This window comes from Anarhichas minor, unplaced genomic scaffold, assembly GCF_050575085.1.
Source record: "Anarhichas minor isolate MPS153535 unplaced genomic scaffold, ASM5057508v1 ptg000025l, whole genome shotgun sequence".
In the NCBI taxonomy this organism is placed as follows: Eukaryota; Metazoa; Chordata; class Actinopteri; order Perciformes; family Anarhichadidae; genus Anarhichas; species Anarhichas minor.
Window position 1 is genome coordinate 8586233 of NW_027466471.1, and position 13591 is coordinate 8599823.

The 13591-nt window shown below is 42.1% G+C and overlaps 1 protein-coding gene across 2 annotated transcripts; it reads right to left on the reverse strand.

Annotated features, from left to right (window-relative positions):
* Window positions 1-2305: 2305 nt before the first annotated feature.
* mapk4 (mitogen-activated protein kinase 4) lies at window positions 2306-12990 on the reverse strand. Of its 2 annotated transcripts, none has more exons than XM_076099437.1 (8): window positions 12624-12990; window positions 11943-12118; window positions 6207-6351; window positions 4632-4714; window positions 4250-4328; window positions 3738-3957; window positions 3416-3581; window positions 2306-3265 (listed from the first exon to the last, which is right to left on the reverse strand). In XM_076099437.1, the coding sequence occupies exons 1-8, from the start codon at window positions 12988-12990 to the stop codon at window positions 2306-2308; spliced, it is 2196 nt and encodes a 731-aa protein (XP_075955552.1). The 2 variants fall into 2 exon arrangements, with proteins under 2 accessions (XP_075955552.1, XP_075955551.1); XM_076099436.1 differs by having other exon boundaries at window positions 4226-4328.
* Window positions 12991-13591: the final 601 nt, after the last annotated feature.

The following is a 13591-nucleotide window of genomic DNA, read 5'->3' on the forward strand; positions in this document are numbered from 1 at the left end:
GCTCTGGATCAGAAAATGGACAGTTTTGCACTTCACTTGCACACTTTTATCAGTTAGTCCAGCAGTCCAGCTTATGTATAGTACCTTAGAGGTACATTATTATTAACAATCAGCATTGACAATAGTGGAGTTGTCACTGAGGAAAAACGGCATTTCTGAATGTGCTAGTATTGAATGTGCTTATGTCTATTGAATATACCTGCCTTTGCTATATTGTACTGTTATCAATCCTCACGTATGGCTCATCCTATGTGATGATCTAAGTGATGATCTGCTCACAACCGGTGAATGTTGCCTACGGTGAAAGAGTCAACAGTGTTAGATCAACTTCACATGAGCATTAATAGTTAACAGCTTGTAATGACAGAGAAAGATATACATGTACTGCTGCATTGTGGGAAAGTGAATATCTTCTTAACTTAGGCTCTCAGCTCTTGCGACAGACTCGCTGTCCTAGTGTTCTGTGTGTAGACTGAATGATGTGGATAGAGGATAACATTAATAGAGGGTAAGAGGGTATGAAAGACTTGTTGCTAAATGACTGTGAGTTAGTCGGAATGGGTATCAGATACTGGACTGGAAGATCACTAAACAGATAAAACATGTCTTATTCTGAGGTGTTGTAGCTGTGCTGGCAGTGTGTTATATGCATCTCAGTATTGTGCCTCTGGCATTCCCAACAGCTGGACCCTTGTATACATGCACACCTTCATGTCAAACAGTGAAACCAGGTATGGTGGAAGCCTATTTCTTCTAGGTTACAGAATATGGGACACATGATTATAACTGTATTTCTTTTTGGCACTAGAGCAGCAATTAATCAATCTTAATCATTTTAATGCCGTTTCCATATCCTCACTATCAGCTTTTTAGTTTGAGGAGTGAAGTGAATGTCAGACGCACTTGACTGAGAAAGTACGAGGCACAAGCCTACAGCCGACATCTGTTCAATCACTCTGACTGTGTCTTTTACCTGATTCCGTTACCTTGAAGGAAAGACATCACATGTCAGAATAAATGCAATTCTGAGGGTATACTGTCTTCCACGCTGGATAGAAAAGTATTTCAAAATACATGTTTGGTTATTTTCTTTACCATATAAAATGAATATGGTAACCAGGCAGCATTGAGGAGTTTTGAGTACAAATAATTTCCTATAAATTTGTGAAGCTTCTACTTTGTCCAAAATATAGGCTACTGTTGTTAGCATTATAGCTTTCGGTGGCTAACAATTAAGTGAGCAAAATAGCGACAGATATCTGACTGTCTACTACAGAGGATAGTATCTCTTCACTAAGTGTAAAGCAGATGATGACCTTGAATGGTGCATCAGGCCGACAGGATATGAAACTGCAATTTAACTAGATCATAAATTATTACGATAGAGCATTTCACATTTAAACAAAATACAACTCACTCCAAATAAACAGAAATTGTATCCTAACATTCAGCAAAGAATACTTAAACACAATAACATTATTAATTTAGGAATTATACTATAGAATTAAATATGACAACAGTTGTATACAAGTAGCATGTAGCAGTGATGGAGCTCATTAACTCACTGTGGGACTGGTAAAATAGCAACAGATAAAATCCTTATGGTTCACCAGGTAGCATCATTTTACTGATTGTTTTCGGTTTATACATTCAGAGAAATTTGGAAAAAGCATTTTCCGTGTCATTATCATTATTCGGTGGACATCACCATTGGAAGACTGTCTGACATTTTGAAAGGATTACTGACTGACTGACACACAGCAAGGGATCTTTAGAAACACAAATAACACAAACTTAAAACAGATTGGGTGATCTCTCACCATTTGTTACTGTTATCCAGTCTAAAATAGCCTTTATAACTGTTATAGTCAGACAGGCAGATGTTTGTGTCACAGAATAAGTAGCTATCGATTCAAGGTCTGACCCATCTTTAACTTGCCAAAAGACCGCAAACCACTAATACCACAATCATTAATTAGAAAAGTATTTCTAAATATTCTCATGTAGAACAAATCTTAGATATTTGCAATACTAAGCATGGTTAATTGAGTTAAATCCAAATGCTTTTTGACCTCTTATTGCTTGAGAGCTCCTCTTGACAAAGCTACAGGATTGTTGGTTTAGGAGCAATTTTAGTCACCGTGTGTCATTGCAATAGTGACAAAAAGACTGCTAACACTAAAGTCAAGCATCATATGTTCAAGCATCATATTCAACCATGAGAACCCCTAAAGCACTATGAGCATTTGGAAGTGCTCCCCAGTATGAAGCTATACTGTGGTGGACCTGAAGTTTAAATTCAACATCAAGAGTTAGGAGTCTGTGGTGGTGGAGTCCTGTGCTCTGGAAGCCTGGGCACCTTTCGATTCATATTTGTCTGTTTGCTTTCTTCCCTCCATCCTCCCTCCTTTCCTCTCTTCCCTTCTGCTTTCTCCTTATTCTGCCTGCACAGTTTCAGTGCTCGGGATATGAACACGTCCAGGTCGAACAGCCGCTCTTTTTGTTTGACAGGAAGTGACTCCAAGGAATCATCATTTACTGGCTGAGTAGTGGAGGAAGTAGAGGAAAGGGGTTGAGATTCTGGGGAAAGAAAAAGTGGCGAGGTCGGGGGAGACACTGTTTGAGGTGACCGAGGAGGAAGCGGAGAGGTGGGAGATGAGGGGAGAAGTGAGGGAAGGGAATTACAGGAAGACATGACTGGCTGAAGTGGGCTCAGTCTGTCTTCATCATATTCATCTGATGGTTGCCGGACAACTTCCGTGTAGTGGAAGACTGGAGCTGGGAGGTCAGTTGGGGAGAGAGGGAGAGGGGGAGAGGAGGTGAAGCAAAAGGGTGAACGCGGTTCCAAAGAAGGACTGGGACTGGGTGAGTGCAGGCGAGACTGGGTGCTCTCAACCCAGCGAGAGATCTCCTGGAATAAATCCCCTGTCTCCTCCTCTTCCTTCTCTTCTATTTCCTCCTCCTTCATCTCTCCCAGGTCTTCCACACTGCTGCTACCAATAGGGTCAGCAGGCACGGGGAGGCTGCTAGTGTTACGCTTCCAATGAGACAGATCCAGGATCAGCTTAGGCTCTGAGTAGTGTTGAGGCTTGCCCTCCCTCCAGGCAATTTTATCCAGATACGAAGGAGAGCCCACTTTGTAGTCACAGGAGCGGCCACAGTCCAGTTCCCCGTACGCCAAACCACAGGCCCGTTCCAGAGAGGAGTGAGAGTTTTCCAGGAAGCGTTCAGCTGAGCTGCTGTGGGAATACTTACGTGGGTCCACCTATACAAGATAGATGGGGAGAAGCAAGGGGATGGAGAAGGTAAAAAAAAAAGGGAAGGAGGACATATTCATGTTATGTGTTTCAGTGCTTTGACTCGTTCTAATTTGTTACTAGTATAGAATGGGGGGAAATGACAAAGCTTATCCAACCTGCGCCTCCTCTAACAGTGAGGTGGTACTGGCCCGGGGGTCTCTCTGCACCTCCTCATCCTCTGTGGTGTCTCCCAGGTCAGAAGTCGTGTGGCCAGGGGGCATGCAGCGACACCTCCCGCCTGACTGCTGCCAGGATATATCTGTTGATAAGCTGTTCTCGTACCTGCAGATGGGCAGAAATTAAGTATTAATATTAGTCTTATAATAACTTTGCTGTTTATTCAGTCTGATATATGTATTTACGGCAGAAATAGTTTATTGTGTCTCATTATGCTTTGCGAGACTTTTCTGTTCCAGCAAATAACAAAAATCTACACACCTCTCCCAATGGATGCTGGAGGCCTGACTGTTGCTGTTGCTGAGGCTCTGCTCGGTGACGAGGCTGTCCTCCAGTTCGTCCTCGATACGGAAGGGATGCGATGAGGTGGGTTCGTCCTCTGGACAGGAGTACTGCTGGAGGAACGGGTGGGATAGCGACGCTTCAGCTGTCAGCCGATCCATGGGGTTAAAGGTCAAGATACGCTCAAGGAAGTCCACAGCTGAGAGGAGAAGGACAAGGGATCAGTGAAGGAGAAAGAGGAGGTGAAATAATATGCAGTATCCATGAAGTGCATTTCTTGAAAAAAAATATTCTCATGCACCGTCTTCTCTCCGGGCTAAATTATCTGTGCTAGACCTCTAAATCTCTCCAGCCTACCCAATCATCTCTTCATCCTTCACAGCTCAGAGAAGCTGCTGTCTGCTGTATATTTTTCACTCTTAATGGTCCCTGTTCTATTTCATACTGCTTGAAATTCCTCTTCTTACCACCACTCAATTCCCTCTGCTCACCCTGAGCATCCACTTCAGGAAGCACTTCAGAAAAGGGTTTCTTGACTCTCCATCCATGACTGACATATGAAGGCATCACCTAGGGAAAAGGATGACAGTGAGGTTGAAATATGTGCATAATTCCTCTGTGGTTATTTCTTTTTTTACATTTCAAGACACTCCACTATGTTAACTTGAATATGCTTACTAAAGCGTATTCTAGTAGAAAGCAAAACACAGCCAGGGCCCATGACGGAAAAAATGGAATGCACATTTAACCTTGTCCGTCGACTGAATCTTTTTTAGACTGACGCTGCAAACATTGCATGACAATGACACCCTGTTCCATATTTAAACGATCAGTTTGCAGACATAGGACAAGCAGCAGCCACTGAGGCGTCACCTGTAGCAGGTCCTGCCTGTCCTCTTCTCTCAACACTGGCACTGTGTCAAGAATCAGCTGCATCTGCTCCAGCTCGTGAGCTCCTGGGAGAGGGAACCGGCCAATCAGAGGCAAGTAGAGAAAAAAAAACAAAAAAAAAGGTGACCAATTAGAGTTAAACACAGGAATAACTGGTGTGAGCTGTCGAGAGAAAAAAATGGTTTAGGTATAAGGTTCAATACAAATATGCAGATAGGGTGGAACACTCTGCAGTCAACTATTTAAATGGTTTTCAATTTAAATGTATCTAGAAATCACCACCTTTATAACAGCCATTTAAATTTGAATTACAGTAATTGAAATTTAATGTTTTTCTCCTCCCTTTGATAAATGTGTTGAGGTAGGGTCTGGTCACACCCTAACTATGAGGCCACAAATAGCATTTTGTCCACCAGGGAAGTTTTGTTTCTGCAATACTTGCAACTTGTTTACCAGCACTTACTTGCAGGTCGTATACAAATCCTACTAACATTGGCATACATTTACACCCAACCATGGCCCAATCCTAATGTTAAACCTTTATAAGCTAAAACATCTAACCGAGTTTGTTGGGGGTCGGACTTGGACTAATAAGATGCTGTAAAGCTCAACACTCAATTTTACTTTTGACAACTGATGGCTGGAGAAAAAACATTTTGAAGTCACTGACCGTGGTGTAAGCAGAAATGCAACTCGCTCGACCCTTTCAGCTCAGAGCAGAGCAGTGCAGCCTTTTACACCCATTGGATAGAGTTAGGAATTTGCCCTTTAAATGTTTCCATCAGTGGTAACCAGAAGGTGGTGCTATATCAACACATTCACCACTGAGCATCAAGCAAACCGTGCTAGTGTATTTTGATGAAAGTGCATTGCTTCTCCTACAGTAAACAAAAATAGTTGTGACATGTAATCTCCGGTGCTTAAGGCAAACATATCTAACAATCCATGTGTGAAATTCTAGCAGAGAGGAACACCAGGGAACAGATGACGCCATCGAGTTTATGGCACCATCTCTCCTGTGGTGTAGAGGGCTGGTGGAGGTCAAAAAAGCCTGTAAGGAAGAACTACATCTGCTTCAGACAGCGAGAATTTCTCTATCATCATTGTTATTCTGGTCAGACAAAGAACTAGCCTGAAGAAAGAGAATAAAGCATCTTTGGTAGAGGACACTCTGGACAGAAAAACTGTCCTAATAGCTCTCACTTGATGCCACCTTATCCATAAGCACTGTTTTTTGCAAGTAAGAACTTTACATAAGTTCACAAGAGACTCACAGGATGTGTTTGAATACCACTGATTTACCTGATTGTACTATATTCACTCAAATAAGCCTGATTTAAATGCTCTATCTTATTTAGGTCAGTGTTTATTGTTGCTAAGATGGTAGAAAAAGACCATGCGGGACTTTTGTTAAAAAGATGTTTCTCCTGAATACTAATGATGTAATCATTTTTGAATATGCCATCAAATAAATGATGAGCAAAATCATGATGTTCCTGCAGGACATCAAGGTCATGGGTGTTTTTGTGGACACCGTGTGACAAACAGTGGAGGTACCTGCAAACAGCATGCGTCCAGTGAGCATCTCAGCCAGTATGCAGCCAGCGGCCCACATGTCAATGGCCTTGGTATAGTTGTTGGGGGACAGGAGCAGACGGGGGGAACAATACCACTTAGTTACCAGACCCTCGGACAGATAGCCCTGGAGAGGGAGGCGAGGGTGCGAGTGAGAGAAAAATAGGTGAAAGAGGGAAGTTAAAAGACAGAATGATATAGTACCTTAGTGATGAGCATGCAGCAGACTGGCTTGTTAGCAGTTCTCACCATTAGCAGTGTACTTGTAAGCCTGCATGCACTTGACTGACAGTTTGTTTGGTAGTCATTTTGTAGTGGTGGTGCAAGAATAAGAATCAGAATCGTATTTCTGGCCAAGTATGTGTACCCGTAGCAAGAAATTTGACTAAAGTTTTTTGCACTGCTCTCAAAAAGACATAACAGCGAGGGACAGAGACAACAAAGCTGGACAAATAAAGGTGAAGAATAGACAGGACTGTCACAAGTATGTGAAAGAAATAGGTGTATATACAAATATTATATAAATATGTTTAAAAAGACATCATCAGTTTACATCAGCATGGATGGAAACTAAAAACATTCCCATGAATCTCTACCTGCAGTTACTGAGTTTCACCGAGCCTTTGATGCTCTGCTGTTTAACAGCACACGTCCTCTCATTAGGGCTGCTGCGACAAGACTCCCTTCTGCCTTTTACTTTTGTAAATGTTCACCTTGCGAATAACACTGAGCATGGAGATGAGCCACAGGCAAGTATATTCACATACAAACCAGATTTATCTAGACGTTTTTTGCCTGTTGCTATTATCAATGCTCTCGTCGCCTCTTATATATCCCTCCACTTCTCACTTTCTGTAATCGCTCCATTCCGACCTTACTAAATCTCAAACTCCCTTCACTTACAACACTAAATTGCTCATGGCTTGGGCCATCTCGGGCCACTTGTAACACCAGCATGTCATCCTACGAAGCAGGGCATAGCCCCGATGATGATTACATTTTGGCCCAAAATGGTTTTACATTTCATTTGACAGCTGAAAAGTTCTAGTTCTCTCTTCATTTTTGAAAAAGGTAAAATCATTTTTGTGAGTTTTGTCTTGATCAGCAGGTTCAGGACATGACTCAGAGCCTTCACTCATTGTGGGCCACCCACGCCGATGTTCCCTCTTATACATCACTTCCAGCAACGTGCCCCTACATAAAATTCAGCCTGGCCGAAGAATTTGTGTCAAAACGGCTCTTTGAGTTTTTTCGCGCCAGCTTTCTATGGAGTTACATTACTCAAAGAATACAACATCGTTAAATCTGTGAATAAGGAGCGATGAATTGAACTTCAGCCCTGCTGTTTCTCTTCTTCCCTTTGCTCCTCTTGTGCCACCTCTCCTCTACAATCATTCCTTTCCTCTTTACCCCTACATTATGTGTACCCTGCTTATCTACTCCTTCTTTGCTGTCTACTACTGAACCCTACTGAACCTTAGTTACTGCCTCCCCCTCCATGCCCTCCCTCATCACCGACTGTGTGCCAGCAGATGACAGAGCAGAAACTGATGCTAAGTGCTCAATGATGGTCTGACAAACACACACTCACCTTGTCTTCTATCTGACTGTCCCTCTTTGCTGATAAGCCTCTACATGTGAGCTCTCATGTCTGGGTCCTGATAAGCATTTGAAAGACAGTGTCTTTCAGGGAGTAGCCATGTTTTGTGTCAAAAGGACAACATTTTAAGGATGCAAAATGGTTTGATGTTAATCATGAAACAGATTTGGAAACTGCTTTGAACAGAAAAAGAAACATATTTAGGTCTCTGTTTCACAAACTGATGCACAGATGTAGATGTTCTGACTATTCACAGCTATTCAACATTATAAAATGCTTGTTGGCTTTCTTCTTCACTCCTTTCCTTTCCTCTCGACCCTCTCCCCCCGTCATCACTTCGCATTTTCCTCTCCATCCGTTCCATTAATCTGAATTTATCTCAGTGTTTTTATATCTCACCTTCAGCTATGACTGTCTCCCCTCCCTGTCCTCTTTCTTCACACTTCACTCCATCTCTCTCTTTTTGCCACCCCGCTTGCTTCACCTCCTTTCTCACCTGTTTCATCCCTCCTTCTCTTCTTGTCAGATGCAGCTCCACTCTGCTTATTTACACCTGTCTGCTCCTACTCCCTTCTCCGTCACTCCCTTCCCTTCTTTTCTCTCTATTTTCCAATAATCTTTCCTCATTCACCTTTCCTCCCCCTTTTTCTCCTTCATCCAGGTCATGAATAATTTCTGTGCAGATCCAGCGCTGCCTCAGCAGGTGACATTGACACATACACACTCCAAGTTCCTACTGCCGTTGACAGAAAACAGCATCACAAATAATGTTTTCCCGGCCGATGTTTCCCTTCTCTCTCCTTTCAACCTTTCTGTCATCTCTTTTTCCCTGAGTTTGCCTGTCAGAGGCGCACATCTAGACAGCTCGTCAAACAGCCTCACTTCGACTCTAACAGTCACAGTGTGCTGGCAAAACACACAGTGAGAAAACACAGACCATGTAAGACACTGTAAAAGCAATAAGAACATGTAAGAGTGATTTATTTGGAGGGATTATAGTTCATTGAAAATAAGTTGTTCAGTCAAAACTAGCCAATGTTACTGTTTTATTTATTATTTTATTTACTTATTTATAATATTTTAAAAAACTGATAATAAAAGATGAAAACAAAATAATAAAAATTCCATGAACAATAAACATATACTTAAATTCAATAAATGAGTTTGAAAAGGAGTAGGATATTTATTTCTTCCTATTCCTTCTCCGCATCTCATCTATGAATAAACATACACAAACATATATACACACATGCAGTTTATAAGCAATCATCCAAATATGACAATATAAAACCTGATAAAGTTCAACAGTGATGCAAGGACCTTATTTGAAAGCAATGCCAACGAGACATAAAAACAGAGCCACCAATCTTGTTTAATGGCCAAATATGAAAGTTAGCACTATCTGTGAATTTCCCATCACAGCTGAAGTCAATACTACCCACGCCAATTACCACATTTCTTTTTGAAAAAGCAGCGCTTCGGTTCTGCATTATTAAATTAGAGAGAGGATGCTAGCACATTCACTGCAGGCATCTGCTTTGGTGTCAACACAGCATCACAAATAGGACAGCATCATCTTACACACACACACACACACACTCCGGTAATACAATCTTAACGCTAATGACCAATGACAAACTGATGTCTTACAAACACATCAGCTGCCAGACTCCTAACTAACTTCCGATGTCCACGGCAGAACAATTCAAACCATGTCAGCAGTTTAAAATTAGAATGTAATGTGCAGCCAGCAGTCTTATTGGTTATTAATGCATCCCCATTATCAAAGCTTTGAGGCTGACGTCTGCAAAGAAAGAGGCTGATACTGCAGCACCAGACAAGAGAGAAATACTATCCGAATGAGCTGAGATGCAGTACTTGTTGTGGAAGTGAATTATGCATGTTTATAAACATAAAATATGCACACGACAGACACATTTAAGCGTAGGCCTTACTACTTTACTATTTATTTATTGATCTATCCGTCTATCTATCTATCTATATATCCTTCTATCTATCTATCTATCTGTCTGTCTGTCTGTCTGTCTGTCTGTCTGTCTTTCTCTCTATCTGTCTGTCTGTCTATCTATCTATCCCTCTGTCTATCTATCTATCTATCTATCTATCTATCTATCTATCTATCTATCCCTCTGTCTATCTATCCGTCTATCTATCTATCTATCTATCTGTCTATCTATCTATCTATCTATCTATCTATCTATCTATCTATCTATCTGTCTATCTATCCGTCTATCTATCTATCTATCTATCTATCTATCTATCTATCTATCTATCTATCTATCTATCTATCTATCTGTCTATCTATCTGTCTATCTCTTGACATACCTACCTTGCAACAGTGCAGTAATCTGAACATTGTGTTCTATGACAGGCAGAGCATTTTCTGTAGGTACACAATGTGAAAGCAAAATATGCACCCAAAACACACACATACACACAGGGGAGCAGTGAGATAGAAGTAAACCGTCTTCCTGCATGACCCAAACTACCTTTGTCTCTCTCACTTTTTCTCTGTTTGATCTCTTTCTTGTCTTGTCTTTTGCGCAGCCTCCTTCTCTCTTTGCCTTTGCACTTTTCACCTCCCCTCCTTTCACCCTTCCGTGACTCAATATTTATCACCCTTGCTCCTCATCTGTTCTCTGCCGCCCCCCCCTCCCCCCCCCCCCCCGCCTCTCATCCTTCCCTCCAGACGCACCCCCTGTGTCTGCATCCAGCTGATCCCCTGTTCTGAGCTGACAAAGATCGCCTTTCGCAAGAGCTCCTCTTCACATGCACAGACCCAAAAAACACACAAACACACACACACACACACACACACACACACACACACACACACACACACACACATCCTGCCCTGCCCTGCTAGTGTTACAGCATTGCTGTGGGATCTTCGTGCATAATAAAGCAGAACAATGGAGCAGTAAATTGTCACATTATTCTCTCAGAAGCCTTTATGTACAATAGACAGGCTAATCACTGAGTTTGATTAGCACAAAACTCGATACCAGGTTTGTGAAGAAGATGTTACTGTAATAGCAGGGTTTGGGGCTGGAGAGGAGGCCTTGTGTGAAAGACATCAGACATGGGGGTGTGTAATCGGAGATGCAATAGAAAAAAAGAGGCCTGGTTGTACTGCAATCGAGGTGAAAAGAGGTGAAGGAGTTACACCTAAAACACTTTTAGTTTCAAGTTTGAAATGTTGTGATTCTGGCTGTATTTGGTGAGGCGGTGTACTTTGTAGAATCTGGATCTTTGTCAGAATCAGACGGATGATGTCACCTGAGACCACATTGAGAGGACACCAGGCTGACATCAATTATTCCACGTTTCAATTGTGATGGGGACAAAACATGTGTGCAAACATACTGATTTTCTATAGGTGGATTCTTTTGCAATAGTATCCCATCCTATGGTTTTTCCATCGCTACACAAGGACAAGGATTTGTGCACTGCTGTCTGATAACCACACAGGCCCGGAGTTCAAGGAGTTCTCCTCCTTGATAACAGCTCTACCTCAATGAGAGGCAGCAGAGATAATGATAATATGACAATACTATCCCATAGATTCATCCGTCAGCAGAAGAACGGCCCACACTGCTTCAGACTGCAATGTGGAGAATCAAAAATCCTCCAAACTGAATAAATTTTCCTGGCTTGAATATTGAAAATATAATACATTTTTGCAAAACAAGTATGAAAAAGTACCAAAACAAGATAATGCAGCCAATGTTATGTGGACAGAAATCTTTTATGCTTGTCCTCTGAAGATTATGGATTAAAGTAAATCAGAGAAAGAAAATAATGATCACAGGCTTTTATTGGCCTCTGGTCAAAAGAACACTTGGACACATACATGCCCCAGAAAGATCACTCGGAGTATTTAGGTTAAGGCTGGAAATGTTCGTACAAGTGTTGCTGATTATTTTAAACGTCTATGTCATGTTTGGTAATCAGTCAAAGTCTTTTCAGTTTGAGAAATAAGATATCCAACTACTAACATAATGCATATAACCAAGGCAACCATCATCATTTCTGTATGTGTGAGTGTGACTCTGCTTGCGGTGTGTGTTTGTGTGGTGGGTTTCCTTCCCCTTTACCTTATGAGAATAATGAGGGTCGACTATCCTGGCCAGCCCAAAGTCTCCAATCTGGAGCAGCAGTTGATCTGTGTTGATGAATATGTTGGCAGGCTTCAGATCTCTGTGCAAGACGTTAGCTGAGTGGATGAACTTCAGTCCCCTCAGCAGCTGGTAGAACAGCAGAGTAGCGTGACCTGTTGAAGGACAAAAATTAGGTGTCAGGATACACAGCAGCGCTTCTATTCTCACTCGTGTAATTACCAGAACGATGCCTATTCCTAACTCAGTCATTTGTCACAACATGAACGAGTGAACGGTACTTGGGTAATGACTTGTGGATTTGGGCAAAACTTTTATGGCACATATGTCAAAATGATGATTTGCATTATTCCAATACTTACCAAGCATGTTTATGAAAAGGAAGCAAACAAGCTGAATGAATGAATCAACACATTTCGGGCAAAAATCGTGATGTGATTTTCAAATGTGTGAATTGTGAATAAAGTAGTCTCAGTAAGAGAGTCTCAAAAGGACTGCCATGAAATCCAGCCAGCAGTGCAGCGACAAAACAATAGTGTTTCAACATGAAGCGCCACACTGTAGTGCAAATAAAATAGGACTTTAACTGTCCAAATTCAAGAAGAATAATACTGTGTGTTTGTTTATAGCTTGAATTTATTTCCCTTTTGTTTCCCATACCTGTGGTTAGCGGACCTTGCTCCAGCAGCCGAGCCAGGTCCGTCTCCATGCATTCCTGGACGATGTATAGGGCACTCAGCTGGGTCGGGTCTCTGGGCAGTGGTCGTCCAAACGGCGCCACAACCTCATGGACACTCACCACATTTTCATGGTGCAACCGCCGGGTGATTTTGACCTCGCGCAGAGCGTGCTTCACCGTCACAGCATCCCGCATCACCAGCTTTTTGATTGCCACACGCTGTCCGGTGCGCTGGTCCACAGCTGAGAGAACCAGGCCTGTAACACCCGTGCCAAGAGGTCGAAGGTCAACAAAGTGACCACCCAGGTCAAAGCCATGGAGGAAGAGGGGGGTGTCCTGTCTGGCCATGATAGCTCAGTCTGAAAGTGTTAGTGAACAGATGACAGATAGATTCCAGGTACCTCAAGCTGGATGGATCTCCACAATATTTAGATTAAATGTGCTTTGTTATTGTCTAATGCACATGATGTTACATCTTTCTGTTGAGTCCAGAACCCTAACTTAAGACCTGACTTTTCTCTTGATAGCTGGTGCACATAGATGTCTGTTTTCATGTAGACAAGACCCAAATTCAGTTTCACAATTTATCCGGTGAGAGGTGGTGGCAGTTTTAGGGACCCGCAAATGTTGCAGTAGGATTATTTTATCCAGATTTGGGGCCGAGGAGTTCGAGCTGTACTTGCAAGCAGGTTAAAAAATAAGGTATTTCCTTCAAGCCTAGGTAGTGTCTTTGTGCATCATCTTCACCTCCTCCTCCTGTCCTTCGTGGGCGTGGGTAGATTCTTAATAAATCAGCCTTTCACTGAACCAGCTGAGAATCCACTGGGAATCACATAACAACATTTGGGGTGTTTAGGACAAGGATAAAGCATCCACAGAACATGTTTAAAAATAACAGGTTTTTCCTTCAACATTTTTCCTCTTGACACTTGATGACGATATCTTTCTC

Excerpts from the sequence above, each read along its gene's own strand:
- mapk4 (XM_076099436.1), bottom strand. The coding sequence starts at position 12,990 with ATGGCCAGACAGGACACCCCCCTCTTCCTCCATGGCTTTGACCTGGGT. Across the intron at positions 6,352-11,942 it reads ACCCTCATTATTCTCATAAG|GGCTATCTGTCCGAGGGTCT; the intron begins GTAAAGGGGAAG and ends CTCCCTCTCCAG. Across the intron at positions 4,715-6,206 it reads TGGACGCATGCTGTTTGCAG|GAGCTCACGAGCTGGAGCAG; the intron begins GTACCTCCACTG and ends TCCCTCTCCCAG.